Source organism: Cydia pomonella, chromosome 20, assembly GCF_033807575.1.
Source record: "Cydia pomonella isolate Wapato2018A chromosome 20, ilCydPomo1, whole genome shotgun sequence".
Taxonomy (NCBI): domain Eukaryota; kingdom Metazoa; phylum Arthropoda; class Insecta; order Lepidoptera; family Tortricidae; genus Cydia; species Cydia pomonella.
In genome coordinates, this window is record NC_084722.1 from 12830071 (window position 1) to 12857090 (window position 27020).

The 27020-nt window shown below is 38.8% G+C and overlaps 1 protein-coding gene across 2 annotated transcripts; it reads left to right on the plus strand.

Annotated features, from left to right (window-relative positions):
- The first annotated feature begins 399 nt into the window (after positions 1-399).
- On the plus strand, positions 400-26923 carry LOC133529155 (fatty acid synthase-like). Of its 2 annotated transcripts, XM_061866798.1 has the most exons (40): positions 400-495; positions 3484-3635; positions 4012-4204; positions 4295-4415; positions 4496-4699; positions 4784-4900; positions 5064-5242; positions 5390-5532; positions 5719-5922; positions 6001-6187; positions 6414-6576; positions 6665-6834; positions 6913-7064; positions 7359-7542; positions 7628-7776; positions 8310-8494; positions 8570-8689; positions 8761-8870; positions 9281-9471; positions 9848-10005; positions 10148-10405; positions 12213-12333; positions 12637-12882; positions 12974-13402; positions 13506-13655; positions 13737-13858; positions 14092-14242; positions 15000-15171; positions 16157-16269; positions 17296-17460; positions 18103-18278; positions 19401-19544; positions 19624-19842; positions 20298-20397; positions 21157-21286; positions 22585-22747; positions 24073-24220; positions 24907-25089; positions 25214-25316; positions 26232-26923. In XM_061866798.1, exons 2-40 carry the CDS (start codon positions 3489-3491, stop codon positions 26822-26824), a joined length of 6963 nt encoding a protein of 2320 aa, XP_061722782.1. In that variant the 5' UTR covers positions 400-495; positions 3484-3488; the 3' UTR covers positions 26825-26923. The 2 variants fall into 2 exon arrangements, with proteins under 2 accessions (XP_061722782.1, XP_061722783.1); XM_061866799.1 differs by lacking the exon at positions 400-495 and having other exon boundaries at positions 3311-3635.
- Positions 26924-27020: the final 97 nt, after the last annotated feature.

Sequence of the window (27020 nt, forward strand, 5' to 3'; positions counted from 1 at the left end):
CAACTTTTACACTATAAAGCTATTACATTATAGGGCAGGAGTCACCAAATGGCGGACCGCGGTCCGGATCCGGACCGATGAGCTATTTTATGCGGACCTTAAGTAAACAGTAGTTTGTATTAATGAGTATATCATATCCAGCGCTTTGGCTATACTGCCGACAATTCAACAACGGACGAGTGAAGTAATGAGCGAGAGAGAGCGATGCAATTCACGGAGTACAAATTTGCTTTTTAAACTCAAGTAGAAACGGACCGCGATGGTAATTTTATTTTAAAAACCGGACTCCTGAAAAAAATAATTGGTGATCCCTGTATAGGGTAAAATATACCGACAATGAATACAATTATTTCTGTTTCAAACAAACCAATAGTGCATAAAATTATCATAATACGAGTAGGTATCTGCAGACATTATGCGGGAATATAAAAAAGAGTAAGGAACATGTAAATAGTTTACTTTGAATCTTGTGCAAATAGGATACTGAAGTGAGCGGTATGTAATTTTAAGCTAAAAATTATTTAATCTTATTTTTACATGATCGCCGACTAATATATCTCTTTGATTCAAATTCGAAACAAATGTGTTACGTTACTAATTTTAAACTAAATGCTAATGGGTAATCGCTGTCCTCAAACCAGGAAAGCCTGATGACAGAGCAGAGAGCTATAGACCGATCGCTCTCTTAAGCGTTGTATACAAATTACTGGAGAGACTAGTCCACAATCGCATCCATGATTCCGTTAACGCAATCATCCCCCAGGAACAGGCTGGTTTTAGACCTAACCGTAGCTGTTGTGATCAGGTGCTCGCTCTCACAACACATGTCGAAAACGGGTTTAATAAGAACCTCAAATCATCCGCGGTTTTTATCGACCTGACTGCCGCATATGATACAGTCTGGCGCCAGGGATTGCTATATAAACTGTTGAAAATAATCCCATGCATAAAAATCTACAGGTTTATTGAAAACACTCTTACTAATAGGCCGATACAGGTTTTCCTGGGTGACGAAACCAGCAGCGTCAGAACACTAAACAACGGGCTGCCGCAGGGCTCTGTCCTAGCCCCTCTCCTGTTTAATATCTACGTGCATGACCTTCCCAATACTGTGTCACGTAAATTCGGATATGCCGACGACCTGGCTCTGATCACTCAACACCACAAAATGGATTCCACCGAACCAATTCTACAAAGAGACCTGGAAGCCCTTGATGACTTTTTCACCCGGTGGCGCCTCTGCCCTAACCCAAGCAAGACGGAAGTCTGCTGCTTCCATCTTAACAATAAGCTTGCAGAAAGAACCCTGACCGTCAAGTTTAAAGGCACAATACTTAAACATAATCCGCACCCCAAGTACCTTGGAGTTACTCTAGACAGAAGTCTTACTTACAAGTGTCACCTACAAAAAGTATCAGCTAAACTGCAGACCAGGAATAGTCTAGTGCAAAAATTAACAGGGACAACTTGGGGAGCCTCTGCCTCGTGTCTCCGAACCACGGCGCTGGCACTGGTTTACTCGACGGCCGAGTACTGCGCTCCAGTCTGGATGAATAGTGTTCATACCTCAGACATCGACACGCAGCTTAACCAGACTCTCCGTCTAATAACGGGATGCCTTAAGCCAACACCCATCCACTGGCTCCCCGCTCTTAGCAACATAGCCCCTGCGCGCCTGCGAAGAGAAAAATGCCTCCAACGCGAACTAGTGAAAGCGCACTTTAGTCCTGAACTACCAATTCACCAGGACCTCGAGGGCTTCGGAAGAAAACGTCTTAAATCCCGAAATCCGCCTGCATTACGGATGGAAAACTCCCTGACCACCCGTACCCTGGAGGAGGCATGGACCGCAGAATGGGAAGCCCTCAGGGACCAAGCAAACCCCTTCTCTGCTCTACCCCTGCGAGTATCCCCAGTGGGATTCAAGGAACCGCGCCGGGTGTGGTCTGCTCTTAACCGCTTAAGAACAGGAGTTGGCAACTGCGGCCACCACTGGTACAAATGGGGCTGGAGCTCCTCTCCTGCCTGTAACTGCGGGCACCCAGACCAGACCATCAACCACATCACTCTGGAGTGCCCCCTTACTAGATACACAGGCCATGTAGATGATTTTAAGATCCTATCAGAAGAAGCGGTCGCGTACCTGGGAAGGGCGAAATTCTAATTATAAGTTTATCTATGTACTTAATCCAGTGACATACATATGCCATACGATAAATAAAATAACTAAATGCTACAAATGTGAGCCAGTTAAGAGGGGGCGTAAAGCCGAAAAATTAGAGAAGATAACAAAAGATAAGGCGCGCCGGGCTGAACTTGCGATGGAAGTCCATCGCGCGGGTTTTAACGTTTTACCTCAATCACTCCAAAAATGCACTTCTGTTTAAAAAGCGGCCAAGTGCGAGTCGGACTCGCCCATCAAGGGTTACGTTCCATTACGTATTAAAAAAAAACTACTTACTAGATCTCGTTCAAAACCAATTTTCGGTGGAAGTTTGCATATATCATTTTTTTTTTCATTCTGTTATTTTAGAAGTTACAGGGGGGGGGGGGGGACACACATTTTACCACTTTGGAAGTGTCTCTCTCGCAAACTATTCAGTTTAGAAAAAAATGATATTAGAAACCTAAATATCATTTTTGAATACCTATCCATGGATACCCCACACGTATGGGTTTGATGAAAAAAGATTTTTTGAGTTTCAGTTCCAAGTATGGGGAACCCCCAAAATTTTTTTTTCTATTTTTGTGTAAAAATCTTAATGCGGTTCATAGAATATAATATCTACTTACCAAGTTTGAACAGTATAGCTCTTATAGTTTCGGAAAAAAGTGGTTGTGACATAAACGGACAGACAGACGGACATGACGAATCTATAAGGGTTCCGTTTTTTGCCATTTGGCCACGGAACCCTAAAAACCAGTGGCGTCGCTCGGCCATATAACTAGCGATTTTATACTAAAATTACACCGCTATAGTACGTTATGCAGGGTAAAGATATACAACGAATAGGTACTCAATGAAAATAAGACATGTTTTCGTTATTTCTTTGCAAATATAAACTAGTTTCAGTGATATTTTATTCATTGCATTTTCCTTGATTAAAATGTGTAATAATTAAATTTAGAAATTTTTCGTTATCCCCGTCTTAATTAATTGTTTATCTATGATCGAAAACATATGTATTTAATTTTCTTCTTATATTCTTTTAATTTGTCACGATATTATAATAAAAGAGATACTTTCATTCTGCATATTTTTTAGACACATACGGTTTTAACCCATTATTATTAACAAAAGTCTTCATTAAAAAAAACTTAAAATAGCAACACTCTAAACTGACTAACGGTGGATCTTTATATATTTGCAATGTGGATTAAGAAATAGTCATTCAATAATACTATGAGCCATACAACAATGAAAATACACTTTTCTATAGAAAAGAACAGAGAAAAAGTAAATTGCTTCAACCATCTATACAGATAATATGGTGCCCTCCCCACAAGAACGTAGGCCAGAAGCCGCTGTGGAAACAACAATGGATGACAAGGACAGGGTTGTAATATCTGGTATCTCTGGCCTCTATCCACAGTCGCATCATATCAAAGACCTGGCAGATATACTTTATAACAAGGTATTCAACATTTTAAACATACTTGTGCAATTAAATTATCAATTCAAATCGTCTATGGGTATAGTATATGAGCCATTTTTATTTGTTGTCGATTTTCTTGTTTCGTCAGATTTTGATAACATTTTGCGGATAGATTAGTTTGCTACTTATTCCGTTTAAAAAAACCACAACGAATAAAAAATGCCCATATTATATAGTCTATGTAGGATTCTAAAGTTTGTCAAAAATTTCACACGTATAATATACACATTAAATATCGCAGAAGAATTTTATAACAGTTTCGTTTAGTTGTATTCGAAATATTTCAAGTCGGTATCATATTTTAAAATTGAGGACTTGGTATACAATTTCCCTAAAGACCTTTTCCATTCCGTAGGAGAATCCTGTTACGGCAGGAGAGCCCCGCTGGAAATTTAATCACCCTGAAGTGCCACCGTTTATCGGGACTATTCCCAAGATTGATTGTTTCGATGCCCAATTTTTCAAAGTCCATTACAGGCTCAGTACAAGTATGGATCCAATGGCACGGAAGATTCTGGAACAAGCTTATCAAGCTATTTACGATTCAGGTCAGGGATTATGAATATTTAGTTGTCAAAAAAAAGATTACTATTTATAGGCAGTTGTGAGGTTGTAATAGTTTTCTTTATTATTGACAGGAGTAAGTCCAGAGCATCTTTCGGGGAAAAAAATCGGCGTGTTCATCGGATCTTGTTTTTCGGAAACTGAAAAAGCCTCTTTCTACGTTGCTACGTCAAGAACTGGTTTTGGTATAGCTGGGTAATTGACTTCTGTAATTCCGATACTGATAACTTAATTTAGAAAGCTACATCTTAATGGATTTTTAATGGTTTATATAGGTGTAACAAATCTATGTTTGCCAATCGAGTGTCGTACTGGCTAAATGCAAAAGGACCATCTCAATCAATAGACGCCGCTTGCTGCAGTTCAACTGTAGCTCTCGAGCAGGCGTACTTGGCTATGACCCGAGGGGACTGTGAAGCAGCCATCGTCGGAGGATCCAATTTGTGCCTACACCCCCAAAGCTCTATACATTATGGAAGGTATATTTCTTTGCATTAGTTGAATTTTTAGTAATGCTTTAATTATTCTTAGAAATTTTAATAAATACTTGGCTTATATTTCAGGATAATAAATCTCTGCAGGGATGGAAAAACAAAATCCTATGATCAGAACGCGGATGGTTGCGCTAGATCTGAAGCTGTTAACGTACTGTTTTTACAAAAAGCTAAAGATGCCTTAAGGTAAATTGACTAGGTACTAGCCATATAAATATGTAATAAGAAATAAACGGACAGACAGACGGATATGACGAATCTATACGGGTTCCGTTTTTTGCCATTGGGCTACGGAACCCTAAAAATACTTGTACTGAATAGTATTATTTATTCACAATATATATTTTAGAATATACGCCGATGTCGTACATGTGAAAAACAAATTTCTTGAGATGGTTGAAAGTGATTCCGGTCCTAAGTATGGCTTTTATCGAGACCCCGTCAGCATGTCAGGATTCCTAAAAGAATTCTATGAAGAAGCAAAAATATTGCCCAATGAAGTTGAATACGTTGAAGGTTTTGGATCAGGTAAGTTATTATTTTCGTTATTCTCAATTCAACCAATTTTCAAAGTTTACTATGAACGTAGTCCTCTATAAAATTTAAAAAAGTTTTATTTACATTTAATTCAATATGTAGTAATTGATATTTTTTCATATCAATGAATACTTGCAGGTGATACAGAGGCAGATAAGGAAGAATTGGAGGCTTTTGATAAAGTTTTCTGTAGGAATAGAACTGAACCACTACTAGTTGGCAGCGTTATGTCTAACTTGGGTTACTGTGAAGCAGCTTCTGGCATAACTGCAATTACAAAGGTAAATACGCAAAATATATTAATAATCACCATGATTCGGCTTTTTGCTAATTACTTTTTTTTATGTAGTTCGGTGTAAGCTACAGAGATAACGGATCCTTCCTACAAATAAGTTGCTATGCGGGGGGGGGGGGGGGGGGGGCAGTTATCTCCGCAGTTTACTGTACCTAGTCATAATTTTAAATAGGTTCTACTGGGATATCATAAGGGTGAAATAGCTGGCAATCTTCACTGCACAACCCCTCGGAATGATGTAGAAGCAATACTAAAAGGACGTATGCAGATCTTAACTGATCACCAACAATTCAAACGCACTTATGTTGGCGTTAATGGGATGTCGGTGACTGGTATTAATTCCCATGTTCTTTTACATGGTCATTTTAAACCGAAGGTATATTTTTCACTTTACTAACTTTAAACGTTGAAGTTTTCACGTTAAGATTATGTCTGTTTTAAACCGTGGTTTCAGGATCCGACTCGTTATCAATGTAGCTTTCCTCGTTTAGTTACAATTTCTGCACGACAGGATGTAGCTGTAAGAAGCATTATCGATGATTTGAAATCCCGATCAATTGACCCTGAAGAACTAGCATTGTTACATAATATTCATTCTTCTAGGATAAGCGGCCATGTGGGCAGAGGATTTGTTATTCTAGGTAATTTGTTCCCGGTATCTTTTTAACGTCTGTCTTTCAACTCGCTGTGCCATGCTCTTAGCAGCAAATTATAATGTTTGAGCTGTCATTAAATTTGTCACAGCAGTACTTAGACTACATTGGTTGTTTATTTGTTTTGTTTTTACTTTCTTGTTCTATATTAAATTTCAATATTATTGTTCCACTTTCTCTGTCCAATGACTAATGTCGATGACTCATTATGCAGGTACAGATAAAGACAATAAAACGATGAGCCTGTGTGAAAAATCTAGCTACTGTGATGCTAGCGACCGACCGCTGTGGTTTGTGTACAGCGGAATGGGCTCACAGTGGACTGGGATGGGCAAGGCACTCATGCGCATACCGATATTTAGCGATGCCATAGAACGGTAAAAGTTGTTTATCATTTAAATATAACCTTGTTAATAAAGAATACCACTTTTTTACAATTTGGAACATTGTAATGTTAATCCCCAGCTGCCGTAAAGTATTGGAACCAAAAGGCGTTGACATTATCCATATCATTACCTCACCCGACAAATCCATCTACGACAACATACTGAACTCATTTGTCGGAATAGCTGCTATCCAAATAGGCTTGACTGACATTCTGCGTGAATTGGGATTGGTTCCAGATAAAATAATTGGTACGTACCATTATAAATCGTTATTTCTCCTGCACATACGTTCGTGAGCCAAAATGTAATTATGTCGTCAAATTGCAGGTCACAGCGTGGGTGAGTTAGGATGTGCGTATGCAGACGGTTGTTTAACGGCTGAAGAAATGATCTTGTCGGCGTACTCTCGAGGTCTGGTTTCTGTGCAGACTCCATTCATTCGCGGTTCTATGGCAGCCGTTGGCATTGGATTCGAAAAAGTAAGTATATTTGCGGAACCCCATTATTTTTTGCGAAGTTAACTAGTTTATACATAAAACCTCGTATTTCTTGTGACATTACATTACTTGTATTGGTTTTCCGAAATTTAAAGTTACTTCTCAAAAACCACATTCAAAATGTACCTTTATTGTTACAACTGACTATCATATATAAGAGTGCTATCACACCAATCGATCGATCGATTTGTCTAGGTAGAAATTAAAATAGCCACTTTATATACAAAATAAAGTTTTCATGATCAGTCTGTTTTGACCTTGTGTTAATATGAACAGATCTCAAAGATGTGTCCACCGGAGATTGAGGTAGCCTGTCACAATGGGCCCGACTCCTGCACAATTTCGGGCCCAGCTATGGCGATGAGCGAGTTCGTCGCTCAGTTGACTGCTAAGGGTATATTCGCTAAGGAAGTCCCTTGTTCCAACATTGCGTACCATTCCCGATACATTGCGGAAGCAGGTATTCGTCATAATACATTGCTTAATTTTTGTGACTTTCAGTCATCACAACTATAGTCAAACATTTCAAATAATTATGATTGTAGGACCGGCTCTTCGGAAATACTTGACTGAAGTCATTAGCAGTCCGAAACTTCGCAGCCCGCGTTGGGTTTCCACTTCAGTGCCTCAAGACAGGTGGAACGAAGAAGCTGCAAAGTATTCTTCGGCCGAATATCATACTAACAACCTTCTGGTAAAAATTAATTTCAATAATCATGATTTCTTTTAGTTCATTGGTGTTCTTTTTAGTTTTGATCAGTACTCGCAACGATTAATTCCTTAAGAAATTAGTCGATTGAATTTCATTTCTGTTTAATCAGAACTAATTTAACCGTGGGGATATTTAGACAAATCATTATATTATATATCTGAATCATCCGATACCTACATGACGTTTATATACCGAGTGTGGCCTGTAACAGGATCAATAAATGAAACCGTAGGTTGTACAGTCAGCATCAAAAGTAGCGGATCAAATAACGCTTCATAAGTATCTACCATTCTGCAACAGCTTAACAAAAAGTGATGTCTTTAATATAGAACAACAAAGACTGTAAAAGATATACTTTAGAACGCGAATTCTAGAAATTTATTTATATTTAGAAAAGTTATCCCGAATATCAGATACTTTTGGCGCGTTGTTTCATCCGCTACTTTTGATGCTGACTGTACTCCTCAAACTGACCAATATTTAACATTTTTATATATGCCATACTTGACTTTCAGAATCCAGTGCTATTTGAAGAGACGTCACGACTGATACCGCAAAACGCAGTACTGGTAGAAGTGGCACCTCACGGGCTTCTTCAAGCTATTCTCAAGCGGTCCCTACCATCGTCTTGTGTTAATGTGCCTCTCACGCGACGTGGTCACTCTGACAATGCACAAGTCCTCCTGGAAGCCATTGGCCAGTAAGAGAAATACGACAAGGTCTTTAAAACTTGTAAAATTTTACTTGTATTTGTATTGTGTTCTTTATTTTGTAGGCTGTACATGGAAGGGTATTACCCAAATATTCGAGTACTATATCCCAAGATTGACTTTCCTGTGTCTACCGGCACCCCACATTTATCGCATTTGGTAGAGTGGGCCCATAATGAAACATGGTAAGAAGCTTTCTAAATATATATTAATTTATTACTAATGCATCTTAATAATGTAACGTCACTTTTTATAGGTTTTTGCCATTGTACGTCACTGCCAGTAGAAGAGAAGCAGCTGCGTGCAAGTTTGTTATTTCTCTCCATGACACTGAAAATAACTATTTGCAAGGTCATGTCATACAAGGTAGGCATGAAGTGTTAATTGTTAATATTCGCTAATAGAAAAAAAACATTCCTTAAGACTTGAGCTTCTAATTGGTTTTCTAACAGAAACTAATATCTTCTTAATTTATTTTATAGTTTTGTCAACCTAAATGTACTGGAGTCTGTACAAAGGCATGTGTTTATTTAGTTTTGTTTTAGAGCCATCCAGAGCATGGATTTTTTAGAACAATCATGTTATTATTATTAGTAAATAGATTTACGCTTTACGCCCTTTTCATCACAAATACAACATGTCTAAGCTGTCAGTGTCAAGCACCACTAGAGTACCACCCATCTGAGTTAAGAGAATAAAAGAAATATGGTTATGAGTTTTCATTATTATTATTAGTAATTTGATAAATTTATAAGAAATAAATGGCTATTCTTAAGGTAAAACCGTGTATCCTTTCGCGGGCGCTCTGGTAGCGGTATGGGACACACTGGCGATGTCCGTGGGCGTGACTCGGAAGCAGTTATCAGTGCAGTTTCGCGACGTGCATTTGTTTGCCCAGCCGTTTATGCACGACTCACGGCAGCTGCGCCTTAGCGTCACGCTACACAGAGGGACAGGATTGTTCGAGGCAAGTACACTACTTATTGTTGATGTCGATGTGCGTGGTTCGCAAGCAGGGCTATAACCGCGAAAATAGAAGTTCGTTAATTGCGGGCATTTTCCTCTGTCACTCCAATGACGTCTTAGTAAGAGCCAAAGAGAAAGATCCCCGCAATTCCGTTTTCGCGGTAGGCCCCCAGGTATCAGGGGATTTATGACAATCGGACATCGACCAACGCCAAACTAAATCGGGATGATCATCGGCCAAGGCGCTCACAATTATCTGAACACGCCTCTATTATTGCCATGGCGCTAAAGTGTGTTCGAATATAATTGAGTACCTTTTTCGACACATAATATCATTAAACCTAAATATCGGAGCATGTAAAATGTAGTTTTTTCAGGTGACTGACGGCAGTTCAAAAGTTGCTACTGGCTATGTTAATGGAGTATCTAGTAACATTTCTAGAGGTTTCAACCATGCCGAGAAAACTAAAGAAGTTTTAGAGTTATCGACAGACGAAATTTACAAGATATTGTTCGAAAGACACTACAGATATGCGTGAGTTTGTTTGTATTTCAGCGTGGTTTTCTTTTTATCGTAATATATCGCAAGGCAATTAACTATTTAAGAACGAATCAGAGTATGCGATGACCATAATAATTTTATTTGTTCTTCGATATTTATCTCTTTTTTTTTACAGGGGCGAGTTTCAAAGCATTTGCAGTACGAACTCTACATTTACCGAGGGATACTTATTATGGGAAGGCAACTGGGTCACCCTTATAGACGGCATGCTGCAGCTCAATGTTCTCAGGCAACCTCATGAAGGCATCTCTCAACCAGCCTACATACGGAAGATTACCATTGACATTAAAAGACACTTGAATAAGAAGAACATACAAATAAATGATTTAAATGTTATGAAAACGAATATTTGCGCAATTCAAGACAGCACCAGGTACATACAAATAAAGTGTAATTAATTTTGGTTACTTAGATAAAATTATAAGTCGTCTAGAGATAGGTAAGGTACCTGAGCCAAAAAGAAGGTCCGCGATCGGTTCTGAAGTTTGCATACTTTAAAAATTTGATTATTTCACAAGTGTGAATAGGTTAAAATTTTGCGTTTATGTTCGCTACCTAGAACCATAGATTCTACGACGTAGACAAAACTAAAATATTCATATAAATCAAAAGAAAAAAAATGTGTGTTCAGTGTCCTTACGAATGATTATAAAATTTAAAATCAAACGTTCAAATCTCCGCAAATTGACAGTTAGTATTTGTTGACATTGAATAAATGAAGTGTTTCCATGCAGCTGTGGAGTGTGGAATTAAAAGGAGTGAAATCCCTTATGGTAGAACTGTTGCAAAAGTGTTCAGCTGTCAGCTATAAATAATAGTTCATAATCTCTCCAGAGTAGCGCAAGAGTAGCTAAGAACCTAGGCGTTATTAACGGAGTGAAGTGCACTGTCTATGATTTGTTTATTTTTTGTTCAAGTATTCTAGATATTGTAGCGCCACCTATTTAAGGTTTTTTGATGACACTTTTTGGTACATGGAGACTTCATTCCTTACCTCCACCTTCCATATATGCAGCCGTTGATAGGAGATGCGCAAGATAATTCACTCACGAAGCATAAATTTTCGTACCCATATGAAAATCGATTCTTAAATAAATAATTAAAATAAATAATATTACAGGACATTATTACACAAATTGACTAAGTCCCACAGTAAGCTCAATAAGGCTTGTGTTGAGGGTACTTAGACAACGATATATATAATATATAAATATTTATAAATACTTAAATACATAGAAAACACCCATGACTCAGGAACAAATATCCATGCTCATCACACGAATAAATGCCCTTACCAGGATTTGAACCCGGGACCATCAGCTTCGTAGACAGGGTCACTACCCACAAGGCCAAACCGGTCGGTTCTTAAGGAGTAAACTTTAATAAACTCCATAAAGAAAAATAACGATGAGCCTTCTTTGGCGCCGGTGCCTTAGTTGCTTAAAGCCGGACCAGTAATATATGAATACGCAGCAATCTTCCAACAACTAATTATCCGATGCTAGCATAAAAGTAAAGTACGAGTACACACGATGTATGGTTTTATTTATTATCAATAAAGTTTGACGTAGAACCACTTTATGCAGTAATTATCATGTTTAAGAGGAAAGGGGCCGAAGTCATGTGCCTGCTTCTTCATTCAAACTTACTCTCGGATTAACCGATTAACCAGAGCTATTACGATTATTAAGGGGATTTTTTTTTCAAATTTTAATTTATATAAGATTTTATGAGCTTTTAAAATATTTACATATAAAAAGCTCTTATACTATATACTAATACCTCATACAAACTCTTATCTCAAAAATCGAACAAGTCGAACGAAGGGGCAAAGCTATGGTAAATATAGGATGAATTGTGTAAAAATATTTTCCAAAATGTCAATATCCAAGGAAGGGAATGGGATCGTCTTAATATCGATCTCCTCTCCACTAACACATTTACCGCTGAGCTATGGTCGTAGCGCTACGTCGTAACGATAACATATTAGGTCTCCCGGTATGTAGATGAAATCCTTCTTAGAGGCAAAACGATGTGTCGTGATTAGCGCTGAATGGGTTGAGGGGATTTGCATTTACACCCATTCGAATCGCTTCCAATTTATTCCAAATCACCATATTAATAACATTACTTTGTAACTAGCGTCCATTCGTTATGGATATACCTTTGAATGATTTTAGTTGCGAGGGCATATTGCTGGAAGGTATACGATTCCGTGAAATTGTACCTGCTGATGAGAATAGACTGGCATTGAAAGCGTTGAACTTTGTGCCACAGTTTCAATCAGTGCGTGATTTAAAGGTAAGTTTGAAATATTGTTCTTATAATGGACTGTGTTCATCACCGAGCATGACATTCTCTTGCCAGCTATGCGGTCGCGGTTGCCGCTCTCGCGTTGGACTTACTATAGTCATTGGTGTAAGTGTCGCAATCTTATGAACGCTGTTTAATTTCATCATATTATTGATGTTAAAGGCCAAGGATTGGAAGGACTGTCAACTTGTCTGAAACAGAAGATGATAAATATATATATACATGATAATAACGCTTTTAATTACGGATATAGTTGATATTATTAAAAAAAATAGTCACTTTATGTTACAGGTACAAAATATTTTCCAAGTGTTCATACAGATTGTTAACGAAAATATTGGCAAAGATATTATAAATATTGTCGAAATTTACGATAAAAGAGGCGACGATCGTGTATATCAAGAAATAAATACTACTTTAAAAGATGTTCCCGGGATTGTTGTAAACATGAGCCATATGCATAAGAGTGAAGTTTTGGATAATTTAGTAAAAGAAGCTGATTTAGTTTTAGTCAGTAATTTATCCAGGGATGATAATGTAAGTGCCGGACACGTATGCATAACCGTTGAATAAACTACTTAAATAAATTATAAGTCAGTTTAACACGATCATATTTTTCTGTTTTTAGTTATGTCAAATTTTATACCGTCTGTTTCACCGCAATAGTTTTGTTATCAATGCTGAAGACTTAGAGGAAACATGTATACGACCATCAGCATTATACAGTGTTGTTTCGGCTCACAGTTCTAAGAAAACTCGTCTAGAATTAGTAAAGTGGAGGCCAATAACATTGACTTCTGGAACTAGTACATTCACTGTCAGGACCACCTCGGATCTTGCACTGTTAAAAACTGCGAGATCGAACCTACCGCTGCGTCAGAGAATGATTGTGATCACACCATATCCTATGATACCGGGACTAAAGGATTTGGTAAAACAGTGGAGGAGCGAATCAGAACGCAACCAAATATTCCTCCTTACATTCAAAAATACATCCGAAAATCTACATATAGATGCACTGCCGGAATTGGATTTAGCTTTTAATATAATTAATCATGTAAGTAAAAGTAATTTATAACGAAATAAAGAGCAACATTAAAATCCGTAAATCATTAACGTGCTACTTATTTTTAACAAACAAATGATATTGTGTTTATCAGGATGAATGGGGCGGAGAATACTATGAGCCACTTCAGCAAAAAGTAAGCAGCAATTGTGGTATTGCCTTGAACAGCGCAAAAATCGGTGACTTAGAATCTCTTCGCTGGATTGAAACGACTGGATGCAAGGGTTCCGGCGTCCCGGTCAAGGTATATCACATTAAATTATGCACAAATGCGTCTGATATAATAAGCTATGTGAATTCAAATACTACATTTATTTGTATTTAGGTACATTTTGCCGGACTCAATATTAATGATGCCAAGCGAGCTTACGGTGAGATACCATTTGAAGTAAACAATACGAGCGAGAGCTACTACTATGGAATGGATTTCAGTGGGATGACTGAATCGTAAATATTTTTCATTGTCAATTTTTAATGATACAATAACTCAAACTTTATCAAATAATTTATCATACTACATATAATACTGCATCGTGTCATATAATAAGTGGCTGCCAATGCCAACCCTTGCCTTGTTCGCGCAGTTGGGATTACTTGTGATAGCAAAGTATTTTTATTATTGAATATTCTCGTAAAAAAAATTAATATAATACATTAAACTTCAAATAAATACGTTGTAGCGGACAGCGTGTGATGGGCGTGGTGCGAGGGGGCGCAGTGAGTGACCGCGTGTTGGCGCATCCTGAACTGATGTGGCCAGTACCAGACCATTGGAGCCTAGAGGACGCAGCCACCGTGCCACTGCCTTACGCGCACGCGTTCTATTGCTTAGTAAGTTCAGTTAGCCATAACCATAGAGAAATAAGAAAGCTTGGAGTGCACTCCATACATATATAAAAACCCATTTACAATAAGTTTTTAGCGAACTTTGCGAAATCCAATTTGTAACTTAACAAGTTTTATGTTTATTAACAATTCGTTTTACCATACCTATAATCCAACTTATTATTTATTAAGTAAGGAAACTGATGCCATAACTAAATTAATAACTTAGATAACAAACTGCAAGCCTCTTATTCACTCAACAAGGTTCTAACGTTAGATGCATGACAAATGAATAATATAAAGATAGGTAATAGCCTTTACACGTCCAACCGCTAATACGCACAAGCCTCCTCTTCTGGCTCTCATGCATAAGCTGGATTCGGCTAAATACATCTAGCTGGCTCAAGCGCGTTGAGGAATCTATGCAAGTTTCCTCACGATGTTTTCTTTAATTGTCATGCTAATTTCAAAAAAGGTTCCATATATATACCTACAGATCGTGTCATTCACGACGACGCCTGACTTGACTCGTATCGCCATGTTATTAAAGATTAGATTTGACAAATATGCGCGTCATCGTGGATGAAACGAACTATAATTCCCGAAAAACGCATTGCTGCGAGCCAGGATTCAAACCTGCCCCTCCAAATTGAAAGTTGACTTAGAATTATTTAGCCTTCTTGTTTCTGACGACATAACAAATTAAAAGTTAATGCGAGAGATTAAAATGCGAGATCATTCAGCATGCCATTTATTTTTTCAGTCTATTAAAACTGAGTTGACACAAGGATCAAGTGTTGTCGTCCATGGTGGCACTGGTGCTTTGGGACAAGCCATCATATCCATCGCATTACATTTAAATTGCGAAGTCTTTGTCGCCGTCAGTGATATAAAAAAGAAACAGTATCTCCTGAAACTATATCCACAACTAAAAGGTACCCTATAATATATAAAGATGTCGATTTTTTTACTCGATGAATTATGCTTATCATTTAAGATACACCTGTAGCTTTGATACCAAAGATTTAAAAAGTAAAGATAGGCATTCATATAATTTCGACCGAACATCTTCGTTTGTGTGTCTCGGTGGAATGCTACAAGGCGATTGGTTCATGAGTTCGCATCACGCGCGCGATGGACTGCACGCTTGGTTCGCACTCGTGCACAGTGGTGTCACTGACACTCACTGACACCATACTTACGATCTTCGGGACATCGCGCCGCACCACAACACCAGACCTCCGGAGAGGTGGGCTCGGGACTTGCCCCGATCCCTCCTACACCAGTAGCAGAGCAAGCACAACACACTTCGGACACAGCCTCACCAGCACGCCGCAAACGCCAGCTAAGCTACCGGTCGCCTTCACCGCGGCCCCGAAACCCGGCCCCGCTCAAACGGTATCACCAGGTTAGGGGTCGTGAGGTTGGATAACGATCGGTAGCGAAGAGCTGGCCCACACCAGCCACACACAGCGTCCCCCAAATGACGGCCATTTGACGGCGACCCGCGACAGCCGCCGCAGCCGAAAGGCGGTAGCGGCCCCTCATACCCCCCTGACGGGGGGTATCGACAGACATCCAGTCCAGTCCATACTTACCCGCGACAGCCGCCGCAGCCGGAAGGCGGAAGCGGTCCCTCCCCTGACGGGGGGTATCGAACGAAATCCAGTCCACTATACTTAACCCGCGACAGCCGCCGCAGCCGAAAGGCGGTAGCGGCCCCTCATACCCCCCTGACGGGGGGTATCGACAGACATCCAGTCCAGTCCATACTTACCCGCGACAGCCGCCGCAACCGGAAGCGGCCCCTCATACCCCCCAGACGGGGGGTATCGAACGAAATCCAGTCCACCATACTTAGTGACCATAAGGCCTGTCTTTACGAAGTAATACATAAGTCAATGTTTGATACAATTTCAGATGATCATATCGGATGCTCCCGGGATATAAACTTTTCAGACTTAGTACTGAGCCACACTAAGGGAAGAGGATGCAGTTTCGTAATAACATGTGGACAGGGTGAAATTAAAACGGTACCAGTTTTTTTTTCTATACAGTGCAAAGTTGATGTTTAACGGTTAACCCCTCGTGCTAATATTGTGGTGTAAATCATACAGAGTGAAAAATAAAATGGTTCACCAACACGAGGAATATACTAGCTGCAAAACATTACAAATTCAAATAAACGCTATTAAATATTTATCTTTCAAAATCATAACTTAAAAGTCAATTCTACTAGAAAGGTTAAGGAAACAACTTCAAATTTGGGTCAAATTACTTTTGCCACTTGAAGAAAAATAATTCACCAAGATCAAGTATAATAGTAGTTTATGTGACTGCTACATAATAAAAAGCATTAAAATACACGAGTGTGGGTTTAAGAAACGAATGAAGTGAGTTTCTTTAAAAGATCACACGAGTGTTTTAATGCCTAATTATATACAGTTACATACACTATTTTATCTACACACATATTATAAACTTTCTATGGAATATTCACTAACCCAAATTACAGCCTCCGTTGGGGCATCGTTACCAAATCGTTGCTCTCTTGGCGGAACTCGTGGATATATGGTGGCGTCACCGAAATATGATAAAAAGGCATCTCGACTGATATTAGAATAGAGATCAAATCTAATTGCACTTTTTCAGAGATGTTCCAAATTTGAATGCATAACCAAATTGATTTTGATGTAGTTATGAAGCAATAACTACATTATCACAGATAAGAAATTTGTTGTAACAAAACAGTTTATCGTAATTCGTAATGTTGGCCATTATTTACGGATTTTGAAGGCATCATAGAGGGTTTATGATATGTGTGTAGATAAACAAATTTATTATGCTTAGAATAAATTGGAAACTGTCTTGGGTGAGACTTGAACTCACGGGCTCTGGATAGATACTCTAGTCTCAAGCCTCACCCAATATCATAATTTTTCCACTTTTAAATTTATTCTTAGCTTAATAGCATCATTTGCAGACGTTTCTACTTGTTAAAAATTAATTTAAATTAATTATGTATAATGGACATTAATTTTTTATTATTATGTCCTAAGGCTTTTCTGAAATGCTGCGCACCCAAAGGTTATACTTTAGACACGAGCCCACTTAAAAGTGAAGAAAACTACATGTTTGGAATGAGCTACATGATAGGTGAACGTTCGTATAAGAGCATCGACTTCGCATCTATATTTGAATCTCCAAATAAAGACGAATGGAAGGTAGGTCATAATGATAACAGGTTTAATGATAAAGATGTCGAAACATTCTAATCGCTGAAGTGAAGACACTCTCATGGAATCACACATCATGACATAAAATTATATTTTAACTTTTCTACACTTTTAGGTGATTTTTTTCCTTACGTTATTTCGAATCTATTTCTTAACTTTTTGCTCAAGGATGACGAGCGAGCAAGTTAAAGAAATTTTGTAACAAAATGGCCGTATAAAATCTAGACTTATTAAGTTCTTATAACGTCAGTTGACAATCCAAAGCTCATAAATTGCAAGATAATAATTAAAAATCAACATTGTTTTTTTACAGCCGTAAAATTTTGGTAGTGAGTGAGTTACGGTTGTCACCTGACGATATACCTATGTAATATTATGGTTAATAACTTTTTTTTTAATTATAAGAATAAACAAAATTAACCTCAATATCAAAAGATTTGTTGCACATACATTACTAAATGAAAATGACTGAATTACAGTACCCGGCAATAAATATTGCACATCGGAATTTCGGCTTCACAGAGCGTTCTCTTTCTTTCTCGTTGTCTCCCATATTCTATTTCTAAAGACTGATGTGCAATATTTATCGCCGGGTAGGTACTCTAGTAATACGTGCCAATTAACTTACAGAAATTACAAGTTACGGTAGCGAAAGGTATCCAAGATGGATATGTACGCCCGCTATCCCGTGTGTCCTTTATGCCAGAAGAGGCTACTCGTGCATTCCGTTTGCTAGCCGCTAGCCGTCATCGTGGAAAAATACTCCTACGCTTGCAGCCCGCACTTCCCCAACCGGAATGTCCCAGGTAGCCTACCAACACTACGTCTAAGTAGTTAAATATTAGGTAATTAAGAGGAAATTGAACGCCAGGTTTTCCATACCAGGGATCGGAACCGGTTTTTTGCAAAAACAACGAAATAACCATATATTTCGGTTTATTTTATACTCAAAATGTAGGACTCAGTTGTGTTTTTTAGATAACGACTTCGTATTATTAGATGGCCCGATTAGGAATGAAATAATTAACAAAGAACGAAAAAATACCGTTTTCGTTCCCATACAAAAAATACCGGTTTCCGATCCCTGCTCCATACAAACGTATTCCTCATTTTTCTCTCTGGATATTGACACTTGACAGTATGGAAAATGTTTATATAAAATGAGATGTTCACTATAACTATGCCTCTTCTTCGTTTGATTTTTTTTCCATTTTTCAATTATTATACGAGGCTCGTAAAGCCAAAAAAAAACCATACAAATTATTGAAAGCCATAAAAATCTAACGAAGGGGCATAGCTATGGTATGTACGTATACGTAATTAGTTAAATTAAAAGTTTCATTTCTCCACTACCTAAAGGTTGTCTGGAAGAGATCGCTCTGTAGCGATAAGACCGCCTATTGTTTACCTCTATCTTCATGTATTATATGTGTTTCTATGTACATTTGTTCTGAGGTTGGGCAATAAAGATGATTTGTATTGTATTAATTGTACGTATACAATATTTAAAACTATTTTATATAATGTCAATACCTACTCAGGGCGGAAAATAGGGACTTTGTTACTAAGTATGGACAACCGTCGTCCACTATCGTCCTAAACAGCGAGAAGAGTTACAATTTTTTATAAGTTATTAAAGTTTTTCCTTCTAAAGAAAATTCCTTGTTTGTTTGTTTTTTTAATTTGACGCTACATTGGCTAGATAATGGGTTACCCACCTTATCGTATTAAATGCACAAAAAATTATCCAAAACATGAAATATAATTAAAATTTTGATGTAATTTGATAAGATGGAAAGAGCAATTTTAAATGATAGGGAATCTACTTCTGCTTTCGTGGCGAGATTCCCTTAAAGATTGGATGCTCAAAAAGCAAGGAATTATGGATTAAGGGACTTGACTATTTATAATATTTAATTTGTTTATAGACTTTTCTGCTCACCTGACCATTGTCAAACGTTGATAAGCGATGAAGAAGGACTAGCGATTCAGCTAGGCAACAGGCTGATAAAACGTGGTGCCAGAAATCTGCATTTGCACTTACCAACTCCTCCATCAAGCCACTTACTCAAGTATGTACTGCATTTACTTGAGCAGATCTGTATTTTCGTGATATAATGAAAAACTAGAGTAAATCATTTTCATTCACAGAACTTGGGAGACTTTAGGCGTTAAAACACAAATATCAACGGAAGAACTTACAAGGAGTAAGGATATAAGTAATTTGTTGAGTGAAAGCTGGCGCTTGGGCCCAGTAGAAGGCATATTTGTGCTGATAACGAAGGCTCTCAATAAACAAAAACAGAAAATGTATGAAAGCTTGGTGGATAACTTGGATCTAGTGGCTAGAAAAACGTGTCCAACAATGAAGTACGTATTTTGAATATATTCTACAGCATAGTTGTGGTATTTAAATATTTTAAATTACACAATAAAGCTAAAATAGCAAGCCCCGAGAACCCCGAGGTAATGCTAGGGCAACAGGCAATTGCGCCACTATGTTTAGATTTACATCGGGTAAAATTTAGGTGAAGAAATTTTTTTCGAGCGTGGAATCTTTTGCTTAGACGGAAATCAAAATGAGCACTCGAAAATATATCGAACTTTGCACTCCTGTTTTACGAATAACAATTTCCTCACTACGCCAAGTGGGCATACGGTTTTGAGCATTGTTTTTTACCAGCGTAGTAAGCTTAGGTATTTGTTGCTGAGGTGAAAAATAGTTATTCAAACAAATGCAGTTTTGATGGGCTGCTGTAGTTTAGTGCTTGCACTGTTGTTTAATTGTTGTGTGATTATGTATCACGCCCACTAAATAATTTCAGGTATTTTGCTGTTGTTGGCATCAATAACTTTGTGGGCCAACGTGTATGTCTTTCAAGAGCGAGTCAACGTTTGCCGGCAATGATGCTTCGAATACCACAGGTTAGGTGTATCAGCAACAAAATTTTATACTTTTATTTATAAATTAAAAAGTTAAAATTTGTCTGCGTATGTCGGCGTAGGTATAACGGCGACCGATCGTACAATCCGCCAGATAATGAAATTCCTAGGCATATCACGGAACGCCGCCTTTTCACGATATGCGTATGATTTTCCCAGGTAAGTATATCGATGTGATTTATAAATATACGGCAAATCGATGAGAGCAATGTATTTGGCCATATTCCTGGATACATACCAGGCACATCGTATCCGTAACGTAGTTGCGTGAGAATGTTAGCCGTGTTTTCTCCGTGAAAATTGTCGTTGTTACAAAAAATATTAATTTTGTACGCAAAATAATGAAGTTTAGTTTTAGCGATACGACCGCCTGTTGTTTACCTCTTCTTTATGTGTTGTATTATTTGTACTGTTTCTGTATTGAGGTGTGCAATAAAGAGTATTTGTATTGTATTGTATTGTTATTTAAGAGACACTGCATTTCTTATGGACTATAAGTTCAGTTCCGCAATTTTGTTAAATTACAATATTTTACCTAAATTTTAATTAATTTAAGCTTTGGACAGCCAAATTATTCGATATGCCTAAACGTCACTAGGCAAATCATCCACGATGAGGTTTGAATGCCTGTGAATTTCATGATCTGGCGGATTTGACGCCGACTTATCAAACGAAAGTTTTCTTAAAATTTCACTTATTTCTGTTGTTAAGGACTTTTCACTTACTTTTTTTTTCCTGCAGGAATTAACAGATGCGAGGCCTATAACAAATGCCATAGAACAAGGTCTATGTTCACAACAAAGTGCTATATTCGCTCACACTGACGTTACAACAAGCAAAACTCTCCTAGATCAAATTGCAGCGATATCTGGTAAGTACTTTAAGAAGGACTTGAATTTGAATTGATAACTCACCGGCCTCCTAGCAGTGTTGGCCGGTTAACGGACGGTTACAGTTTACGGTTCAATTTAAAATGGTTAATGGCATTATCGTTTCGGCCAACACTGCCTCCTAGCCTAGTCGGTAGTGACCCTGCCTACAAAGCAGGAGGGCCCGGGTTGAAATCCTGGTATGGGCATTTATTTTGTGTTAAAAATTGAAACGTAAACCGTTACGGACGGTTACAGTTTACGGTTCAATTTAAAATGGTTAATGGCATTAACGTTTCGGCCAACACTGCCTCCTAGCCTAGTCGGTAGTGACCCTGCCTACGAAGCAGGAGGGCCCGGGTTGAAATCCTGGTATGGGCATTTATTTGTGTGTTCATCATACATATTTGTTCCTGAGTTCCATGTTTTCTATATGCATTTAAGTATTTATCTATTTTTTATATTTGTTGCCGTCTAGAGTCAGACCAAAATAAGTCATCAACGATTTTCATAGCACACGCAGTGCAAACGTTATTTCTAGGTCATAATTTTGTAGAAGTTTGGCGTTTAAAATAACACTTGCACTACGTGTGCTATCAAAATCGTTGCAGACTTGTCTTGGTCGAACAAGTCACAAGTTCACAACGTAAGCCTTATTAAGCTTACTGTGGGGTTAGCTCGAAAGGCGTAAGATTGTACCGGAATAATTATTGAATTATTTATTTCAAACTGAAACTCCTTGTTTGCATTTATAAATAATAAACTTGTCTGTATACATATAAAGAAAATTTCATAAAAAAATATTTTTCTTCTACAACGTACATATTTCAATGCGTCAAGTTTCAGTTTTAATTTGGAGGATTTAAAAACTGGATACGCCTTGTCGTGTAATTTTTAGTACAAAACCACCTGCCGATTTTTGCGAGGCACGTCACATGTATGGCTATTTGTACGTAACGTACAAATAACCCTATCATATACACGTTAGTTCATACAATACCTATGACCATTGGCCAAGAATTTCGACAGAGGGGTAAGCTCTTAAAGGCGACTCCTGTTGTTAAATCCTCTAAGGGCCACTTGCACTATTCCACTAACCCGGGGTTAACCGGTTAAACCTGGAGTTCCATGGTTACCAGTACAATTTGACACTGGGTTAACGGTTTAACCAATTAACCCTGTGTTAGTGAGATGGTGCAAGTGGCGGTAAGAGTTCTAACCGCTGGCCTATCTAAACGCGGACGCTCGCACCCTTCCTTTTCGGATTTTTAAATTTCCCTATAACAATATTGGTTTACAGGTATTCCCATTTCAATAGGCACCGTTGGTGGCGATGGTAGTACTGCAACGTTACAAGATTTAGGAGTTTCGTCAGATAAAGCACGAGCAGTATCTATCTTTTTAAGGGACTCTTATAATGTTTGTATCGATGACGACAAAATACCTTTTATGACTGTAGAAAGGTAAGTGTTACGGCTTACGTGGGCGATGACCCGCGAATGCGACGATGCGCGGCGCGGCGCGGCGGCTTAACGGCATTCGGAGATTGCCCACGTATCCATAGGGATCAAATGATTGAATTCACCCGCGCCGCGCCACGCCGCGCGCGCTCCGCTTCGCGTTCGCGAGTTATTCGCTCAGGTAAGACACTGCCTTAAATATTTTAAAACATTCATTTGATTTTCTGCCATATCACAAACATAATAAAACGGATTTAAAAACCCGCCGCCCAATACTACGTTTTCTCTAATTTATTGGTTTGGCATATTTGGTATTCCACGTTTTTTTTCGGGCATAATATATAGTAAAAAATTGAGAGAATCAGATTAATTTAAAGTTAAACTTGTTCTTGGCTAAAATATGCCACAATCTGACACTCTTCCTCTATGTATCCATGAACAGATGTAAAATTGTTTGGTATTGATTATATAAAAGATTCCCCGTTGTTTTTACTACTTTTAATAAAAATAATAAAGAAAATTGTGTTTCATGTAACAAATCAAGCGCATTTATACTCAAAATACAATATTATAAAGATTTACCGTGAAATTAAGGAAGGAAGGGAGGGGGTCGAGACAACTGTCACGAGGCGGAGGGAGGGAGATGATATCCTCAAAAATCCCCCACATAATTAATGGACGCCCCTGGCTGTGACTGTGACATACTAAAACACATCAAAATAATATGCACATTTGCTGTAACTTCCAGTTATCAGAAATATTTATTGTGTAAACTGTGTAGGTACAAGAATATAACTAGGTAATTTTTTTGATGAGTATGACAGACGAATGTCGCATTAAATTACTTTTTTCTTCGCATGTTTAATGACAAACATTGTTAACTCCATTGCAATTCTTACCTCATTGTGGTAAGAATTGCAAAAAACTCGAGTCTTTAACTCACTCTAGCATGCGGCTGTCGTGAATCTCTAGACTCTCGTATACAATATTTCACTCCCCCCCTCATTACACAATCTATAATATCATCCGAAACTGTATCATAGTCGACATTGATATGTATATATATCAGCGACCATATTGGAAAGATTTGTTGGAAGCAGGAATCGTAATCGGGTGTATTAGTGTCGGACAATCTAACATCTTTAGTATCTGTCCACTATCTGTCATATCAGGTCACACAATGTATATTAGCTTTAAGAATGTAACATCTTTAGTATCTGTCCATTATCTGTCATATCAGGTCACACAATGTAACTTAGTATTTCTCCACTATCTGTCATATCAGGTCACACAATGTATGTATGCTTTAAGAATCTAACATTCGGCAGATTACGGGACATCGAGGAAATGTCAAAGGAATGCGAATATCCACCCAAGCAAGGTCTCAATGCTCTATTCACATATGTCGACCCGGATGAACTACTGGCTACTCTTGAGTTGATGTCACCTCCCACGCATTCGCACCCCAGTCAATTGGTAAGTTATACCTAACTAGCTTCTGCCCGCTTGCTTGGGGGGTATGTGGGACTCCTACCTCATGCCTATTTCCACTGAGAAAGAAGGGGAGGAGCCTATTTACTAATCCCACACTGGCGTCCGGGGCTCGCGAACCCCCGCGAAGACCCCGCGGCAGCCCTGGCCGGCTTACGCCGGGGCACCCGCGCAAACTACCATGTCCTTCCCCGGGCCTTAAACTATCTCCATACTAAGTTTCACCTTATTCAATTTAGCAGTTTATGCGTAATGAGGTAACAGACCGCAGAGTTATTTTAGCAGGGATTGGTTAGCTATATTTTTTAGAACCTAGAAGAGGAAGTCGCTCCACTTCTATCTGACAGTCAAACATGGCCCATCTGATGAGGGGAACTGCAGCCTATGAACACAGCAATCTAGTTTGACAATGCTGTCTAGCACGTACCGTAGAGAAGAAAACCTTACAAATGACACCAGAAGTTTGATAAATTGATAATTGTTCGATAATCAATACCAACATAATAGTTTCTTACAGTAGATTTAACGGTGATTTTTTGCGGATCATCTAATAAACCCAACATTTTGGTTCAAAAAAAATACACTAGAATAGTTCGTCTACAATTTAAAATGATGACTTCATTAACAGGCAATTCCAAATAGAAAATTAAAATTACCCTTTTTACTCTCAGAGGGATGACGAGTTGGAAAACCAAGCAACCCTGCCATTCTTGTGCGTGATTCCTGGACTGGAAGGGCATTACCATCGCTACCGACTGATGTGCGAGCGACTGAAGCTGCAGGCCTTCGTGCTACAGCCTGGTCTCGATAGACCTGGAGAGTCTCACGAAGAATTGGCAGCGAGATATGTGAAGGTAATACGTTAGTTATATTCAAGCGAAGACACGATATAAACAAATAACATGTAGTAAAGTATAACTGACCAAATGTAATTACCAAAAGTGAGAAATTACATATACTTCTACTTATTTTTTACAGATTATGTTGAAAAAGATGAACAAAGACAAGAGATTTTACCTCCTAGGCTACGAAATGGGAGTACTAACGGCACTAGAGATGGCAGCTATACTTGAAGAAGAAGGTAAAGAAAAATTTGACAGGGGTCGGCAAAACCTCCCACTTTGTCACGTGCCATAAGGATGCCTTGACAAGTTATTCGTATAAAGGGACGGGAATGGGACGTTTTGCCGGCCGCGGTCACAAATACAGGTTTACACGTTTAAGCCGAGTTTCTTGCCGGTCTCATATTGGAATACCCTCCTACAATTTAGGAGCGATTTAAATCTTCTCAGATCAGGTCATGTGTGGGGTTGGAGGCGGCGTAGCTTTTTTTGGTTCATCAGCGCATAGTAATAATTATGCCTACTTAAAAATCTTAATATGTAAGAAGTAAACATCTTAAAAATCTTAATATGTATGTAAGTGTGTGTGTAACAACGTAAAGAGAGACCGAAGCCCTCTTATACGTATACATACAACGGGTCTGGCCAACTCTATTGTAACACCTGCAAAAGAGTCTTTAAGACCAAGTTCGGCCTGGCCAGCCACATTAGGGCCCATAATCGGCGTAATCCTTAATTGCTGAGGTCGCCGTCATCGAAATCGATGAGGAGGACTATATATATATATATATATGTAAGAAGTACTAACTTGAAACCCTGAATAAAAAGTAACGCTTTAATGATAAAATAATATGCAGATATGCGCGACTCCATTCATCTACCGCGACTTCCAAGTCTTGCTAACCAGTCTGATGATGTAGGCAAACGGAGCTTGACAGTCTCAAGCCCAAGAGATGATGTACTTCAGTGGGTCTCAAGTTGAGACCCACTTGGGCACATAATCTCAAGATATTGTCATTGCTAATTGTTCCAATACCCAGGCTTACCATCGGACGGGCCGTACCCTGTTAAAAAAGTACTACGGAAGTCTACGCAGTCTATTGACTACGTGAAACCTATTGGTTTCGTCATTCATTTTATTATTTTGATTGTAGGTATGACGGGTACAGTATTTTGCTTGGGAGGTGGTCCGGAGGACTTCTTAACCGCGTTAGAGGAGCAGATCAATGCGGCGTGTGCTGGCGAGAACTCAGAGCAAGTGCTACAGGATGCAGTGGCGCGACATATGTGTTCGCTCATGGGTAGTGCCTCTACGCAACTGGAGACTGCGCTACGCAATGCTAGCACTTGGCGAGAGAAGGTTGATGTGAGCGTCAGCGTCCTGCGCGGACGCGTTACATATTCAGCTCAGTATGCGCAAGCGCTGATCGAGGCTGCGTACGCGCGCGTGTCGCAGGCGCGTAACGCTAGAGCGCGCGTACAAGCGACGCCACGCGCGCTTCAATCCCGCGTAGTGTTGCTACGCTCGCCAACTGCAGTCTCCGCCTCCCCGCATCCACTCCAGCGCTACACGCGTCTCCCGCTCGCGATACACGACTTACGCGCTCCGCTAGTCCACGCCACTGATGATTTACGTGTAGCGGCCATCGTCAACCAATATCTAGACGACGAGGTTCTTCGGGAGTTTGAAAATAAAAATATTTGTGAAACATATCTACTGAATGCTGACGTCTTCATGACGGCCTAAATTTGTGTAATGTTAATGCAGTTTTCAATAAAATTCACGAAGTTACAACATGTTTTGGTTGTGGATAAGGTATTAAATGTGACAAGTTTGAAATGAAAATGTGTTGTGTTTTTTTTAACAATAGGTCAACACATAGGTATAGACATAGGTAGGTAGGTAGGTGCTATAGGTAGGTAAATCCTCCTAAACGCAGGGT